General features: G+C 49.9%; 1 protein-coding gene across 19 annotated transcripts in view; it reads right to left on the bottom strand.

Annotated features, from left to right (window-relative positions):
- Positions 1-445: 445 nt before the first annotated feature.
- Positions 446-6000, bottom strand: part of WDR31 (WD repeat domain 31) — a 40898-nt gene continuing 35343 nt past the window's right edge. For 9 of the 19 annotated variants that reach the window (XM_038374710.1, XM_038374712.2, XM_043499132.1 and 6 more), the window contains 2 exons: positions 5640-5949; positions 5042-5177 (listed from right to left, as the gene is read on the bottom strand). In XM_038374710.1, coding sequence (XP_038230638.1) covers positions 5645-5949 — 305 coding nt within the window. In that variant the 3' untranslated portion in view covers positions 5042-5177; positions 5640-5644. Of the gene's footprint in view, positions 5178-5639; positions 5950-6000 lie in introns of those variants that run through there. The other 10 variants (XM_038374722.1, XM_038374723.1, XM_043499129.1 and 7 more) reach the window with 7 other exon arrangements.

Here is a 6000-nt window from a genome sequence, read left to right as displayed (position 1 = left end):
CAACAACACAGCCAGTCCCGGGGCCAGAAATCACTCCGACCCCTCAAGAATGGGGTGATCAGCTAGGCCAGGGCCTGCCCCGGCCAGGCACTCTTAAGATGCACTTGCCTGGAGAGGCCAGGCAAGCCCCCACAGACTGCCCCCTCACCCACCCCACCTGGCGGAGCCTGGCCAGGCTTCTGCACCAGTTCCAGGCAGCTCAGCTCCGAGGGGCCGGGCGGGTCCCGACAGGGGGTGGGAAGCAGAGACTGCCCGGAGCCGGAGGCGCACTGGAGTCCAGCCAGGAGGGAGAGAGGAGTAGGGGGGTGGGGCCAGGGGACCGAGAGGAGCAAGTGATGGACAGCAGGGAGCCAGTGGGGTCTGAGAACGCAGTGCAAGCAGAGCAGGCTGGGGCCCCTTCCGACCATGGGTGGGAGCTTTACATAACTCACCGTCACAAAACACCTGTGCACTTTAATTTTTATTGGCTTCTGTGCAGTAACATTCAGTGCAATGATGGAACAAACAAGGGATCTATACAACTTCTTCCATTTGTATTTGCTATGTAAAAAGTGCCAGAAGATCCGCTAAGTAGGTTACAGTAACACACGTCCTGCCTTTCAGGTGAGACTAACAGGTAACACAGGGGATGCCACACTCCCTGCTACAGTAACATTTATTAGCCTAACAAGAATTGCCACCAGCACAGACACAAACTTTACTTTAAAATAATGTAGAAAAAGACAAAGTGTAGTACAGTTGTTCCTTGTCCTTTACAAACCAGTGTTAGCACAGACTGTAGAGCATGAAAAGGCCATTTCCATTTTGTGCCTCTTCTACAGAAGTCAGAGTAGTAGCCGTGTTAGTCTGTATTCGCAAAAAGAAAAGGAGTACTTGTGGCACCTTAGAGACGAACAAATTTATTAGAGCATAAGCTTTCGTGAGCTACAGCTCACTTCATCGGATGCATTTGGTGGAAAAAAACAAAACAAAACAAAACCTTTTTCTTTTTTTTTCCCCCACCAAATGCATCCGATGAAGTGAGCTGTAGCTCACGAAAGCTTATGATCTAATAAATTTGTTAGTCTCTAAGGTGCCACAAGTACTCCTTTTCTTTCTACAGAAGTGACACAAGTGAGGAGGTGTATCTTACACCTGGGTCAAAAACACATGATCGTTCAGAGCATGTGGGTGGAGGTTAGACAAACACATCCCTGGAGGAAAGATACACTCCCGCTCTCTGTGAGAAGGCTCACAGAGAGCATAATTCAATGAAGGGGCACACATCAAAACTAAGGATACAATAAAACTGAGCTCAAGAGGCACCGAGCACCAGCAGCTCGTCTAATGTCAGTGTCACATTCAGGATCGGGTGCATAAGAACACATTGTCTGATCCTGCCAGCTCCTGGTCTATAGCCAGCTCACTCAAAGTGCACATCTTTGTGGGATGCTGGTACAGGAAGAGCTAAAGCAATGGGAAAGGGCTGAAATTCAGCAAAACAACATTGTGGGCTAATGCATGAAGGAGACAGGGAGTTCAGTGAGCTAAAACACAGGGTGTGTGTGTGTGTGTGTGTGGGGGGGGGGGAATGAGCCATGGCAAAGGAAAGAGTTAGTGCGCAGCACAATGCTGTTGCGAAGGCCTCACATACAGTATAGTGGGGGTGCTGAAAGCTAGCCCCCTTACCCCTGTCTGCTCCTGAGCTGGCAGCCCAGACCCGGGGTGGAGGGGTGGCAGCAGAGCCCCAGCTAAAACCTGGGGTTCTGTAGCACCCCCTGCACTCCTAGTTCCCACGCCTCTGCTTACACAGTATGAGTCAGAGGAAGCTGGAGAGAAAAAGGGTGGGGGTGCCAAGAAATCAGGATTATGGAACGAGGAGCAGCAACATGATGGGTGAAAAGGCAAGGGGCAGACTAAGGAGAAGGGATTATGTCGGGGTAGTTCTCTGGCCTGTGCTATGTAGGTCAGATCAGATGATTAGAGTGGTCCCTTCTGGCCTTGGAATCTCTCTAGTTCTGCACGGTGGACAATGGAAAGGAGACCCTTTTCTAGAGCTCAGAGAACAAGCAAAGAGAAAGAAAGGCAGGGCTAAAGGGGCAGTGAGAATAACAGGGTCAGAGGCAGGATGGGAATCTTTTGCGTCAGTGGATGGGCTAGAGGTCAGATGCAGAGAAGGTGGGCTAATGGCAGAGGAAACCAGGGTCATATTAGAAAAGGGGATCAAGAATTCAGATGGTCTGAAGACTGATGAAAAGGGAGCTCTCTCAGGGTAGGTGGGACTAATCGTCAGCACAGCAACCCCATCCGCATGGCCTACATTCTGGGGATGAGTTGGATGGATGGGGCTAAGCAAAGCCAAACTCCAAATACAGGTGGGATTGTGGTGACTTGATTATTAAACCCTAGAAGTGGCTGAGAAATGGAGAAGGCAGAAGTAGCCAGGACAGTACTGCAAAGTGCAGCTCTGTCACTGCCTGACAAACCTTGGGCAAGGCGCACTGTCTCAGCACCTTTGCTTCCCCTCTGGCCATGCTAACTACACTCCCCTTCCTCAGCAAAGTACCCCGAGCAACACAACTGGACACACTCAGAGTTAGTACTTGTGTATTAAGCCCCTTCATCCAGAGATCACAGCATTCCATCATCCCCACTCTGCAGCCAAGGAAGTGGAGGACAAGGAGGTGCAGTGGCCATTCAGTGAGTCAGTGACAGCAGGGAACAGACAATTCGCTCATCCAGGGCCCAGTTCGGCAAGGTGCTGAGAACCCTCAACAGCCCCTTGCAAGAGGTATTTCTTCCTCACAAAATGGCATCTAAAGCACAGGAGATTAAGAAAGGGAGTGAGATGATGCAGCAGCTCCACCTTAGCTAATCACATTAGAGAACAAGGGACAACTCTACTGGGACAGGAACACAAGAACAATCCTATTGGGTCAGACCAATGATCCATCCAGCCCAATATCCTGTCTTCCGACACTGGCCAATGGCAGGTGCTTCAGAGGGAATGAACAGAACAGGGCAATTATCAAATGATCCATCCCCTGTCATCCAGTCCCAGCATCTGGCAGGGGCTTAGGAAACCCAGAGCATACGATTGCATCCCTGACCATCCTGGCTAATAATGAAAATGGAGGCTAATGGAGACCAGGTGCAAATTTAGGGGAAATTTATTTGCACAGTAATGAATGTAAAGGGCCAGTAAGAGCAACAGTTATTACAATTTGCCTTTTTAAATGGAGACTGTTTGCTTTTGGCCAAATGCTTGTCTAACCTAGACCATAGCCCACAAAGAGCAGAGAAGGGAGGGAAAGGCAGTATTCGTCTGAGCTGACAGTGCTTTCCACGTCAGGTACTCAGCCTCGCCTTCACAGACAAATGGAGCCTGGACTTGGGTTTGCTGATGAGCGAGGGGTATCAAGTATGGGGGTATGAAGAATCCTCTTCAGCCTCTGACAAAGAGGAGAGGAAACATCTCTTGCCTACTTCCGCTCTCACTCATGGCCTCTCAGTTAGCAGTAACCCCACAGCAGCCACTGGAGCTGGCATTGCGAACTCTGAGCCTACTGGATCAGGTAAAGAAGGTTCTGCCAGCGCTGGATAGGCAACTCTCCCCAGAGCACTGTGAATTTCAGAGCCAAACACACCCATGGAAAGGAAGGCATCTGAGAGCTGGTTACTGACTCACTGGACCACTTTCTGCACTGAAAAACTGGCTATCACCCTAGGTACCACACCAGGGCAAAAGGGGCAGGCTAAGACCAGGCAAACTTGTTGAAAACACTCGCCATCCCATCTGCAGAATCAGCTTTACCTGGAAGTTAAAACTCTCCCTAACCCCTCTTCTGGGGTTCTTCCTGCGCCACATCTCCCTGAATTCTTCAGCCACGGCTTCCGCTCAACAGGCTGGCAATGTGCCAAGAACATGTCATTATTTCTGCCATCCCATTAGTCTTCTTTACCAACTTGCTTCTCCCTTGGATTGGGGAAATAGCTACCTTCACAGCTGCTGCCAAAGCTTTTGGTGACAAGATAGGAGCGTGAATTCTCTCCCCCTTCCAGCAGAGTGCATGTACACCAGCCCTGGTCATGGAACAAGCATTCACTTTGGGGCACAGCGTTCGGCTCCATTAAACAGCATCCTGAACCTGAGCAATGAGAACAGGGCTGACCTTCTCTAGCCTGACACCTTAGGATGTTCATTCAGTTAGCCAGACACTGGTACGTTCCGAAACAAGCCATTCATTCCACACGCTGACATCTGAAAGGTGGTTTTCAGAACTGAAGCAAGTTTGCTGCTTCAGTACTCGGCTTCTACCCTGAGATAACAGAATGGTCCCTTTGTTCCTCAGTCTGCTACTGCACGCAGCATCAGTAACCCAGGCTTCTCAGTGAGCCAGACTCTGCCCTGGTGGCGTGACCTTGGGGTAACAAATGGGGATGCCAACATAACATTGATAAGAGAAGAGGGACAACAATCCATGGTTTTTCCTTACCTCTGCTGACAAGCATCCAGACAGTCCTTGATAGGATCTTTGTAATAAGAAAAGCCACAAAACCTGCAGCATAGCAAGGAATAGATGCTTGCACGACAGAACGGAGGCTACCCCAACATGGTCAGCAGGATGTTCCCAGAAACACACTTCCCTGTAGGCCGGCAGCCTGTTTCAGTAGAGCCTCTGCTTGTGTCTTTCTTTCTCATCTAACCAAGTGTTAGACCTATAACTAGTTCGCTTGTGATTTTGTGCATCAAATGTGCAAGGCTCATTTCAAGTTAAAATTTGGCCTAAATGCATCTAGGACTTGGCTTTAAAAATGGATGCAGCTAGTTTCAATAATCTCAGAAACTGGAACCTGATGACCCTCCTGGCTCTGCATTGTTGGTGCTTTGGGGCTAGGGATGTTACAGGTGCCTGGCCATTAAACCTAGTCAGCCGGGAAACGAATATCAGCAACTGAGAGCCTTCTTAACCAGAGAGGTGGTTCCCGCTTTGGATTTTGACCATGATGGTCCGGGACAGAGAGGGTCACTATGAATCAGAACGTTGCCACCTCCTGGAGCTCCAGCCCTTTAATGCTGTTTATCCTGAGTAAGTGAATTCCCGAGTTGAAGCTGGCACAGAGAAGTGTGGAGCTGTCACAGACAGCCAGGGAAGCAAGGGGTCCGGATCCATTAAGGCACAAGGTGGCCAGACAGGCTGTGGAGAGAACAGGGAAGCGTCAGTCAATCAGATGCATTTCGTTGTAATTCAGAAGTACATTTTCACCAGTGAGACAACAAACAACTGACCTACAGAAAACAGTGTTTTTTTAAAGGGGGGGGGGCAGTTACAGGACCCTTCTACAGACACACAGGGATGACACTCAAAGGAAGCCATGGCCCAGCATATGAAATCTAGCCCCACTTTGTCTCCCAGGTCAGGCACTTCTCCCACCTGACATTACCACCACAGCACCCTGCTGTAGGAGCCTTCCTAGGGCTCCTAGTGGCCATGGGCCCCTCTGCAAGCCAGGTGTTAGCAGCTGGCATTTCTAGGATTAAAAAAGGGACATGATCAAGGTTCCCTCTTGCCCCTCTCTCAACCCAAAGAAGTGAGAGCTTCTACTGCTCAACAGTCCCATGACAGATACATGAAAACTAGCACAAAACCAGGTCCCACCTGCGTCACACCATCCCTTTGCTCTTCCGCTCCCCCCGCAGTGGCGGACGGGAACAGAGATTAAGGGAAGATGACATGGCAAGCAGGTGCAACCTGTATCCGGAGTTTAGAGACAGCAGGTCACCCAGATTGTGAGCTGGGATTCCAGACTGTTGCGGTGCTTGTTTTGCAGGGGCTGCTCTCAGGATTGGTTCCTGCAGTGCCTCCGATTGGCTCTTTGAGTGCTGATCTGAAGCCCATTCAGGTGCCAACATAGCCTTAAGAAACTCCTGCAAGCCTGGGACAATGGAGAAGTCAGTCCTAATACACACTGATACAGAAAAACACCTGATTGTGATAGTAACGGGGTTGGCACAGTTTG

The sequence above is a fragment of the Dermochelys coriacea genome, chromosome 16 (genome assembly GCF_009764565.3).
Source record: "Dermochelys coriacea isolate rDerCor1 chromosome 16, rDerCor1.pri.v4, whole genome shotgun sequence".
Lineage (NCBI taxonomy): Eukaryota > Metazoa > Chordata > Testudines > Dermochelyidae > Dermochelys > Dermochelys coriacea.
The sequence above is the reverse complement of the archived record's forward strand: the minus strand, read 5'-3'. Positions and strand labels throughout refer to the sequence as shown.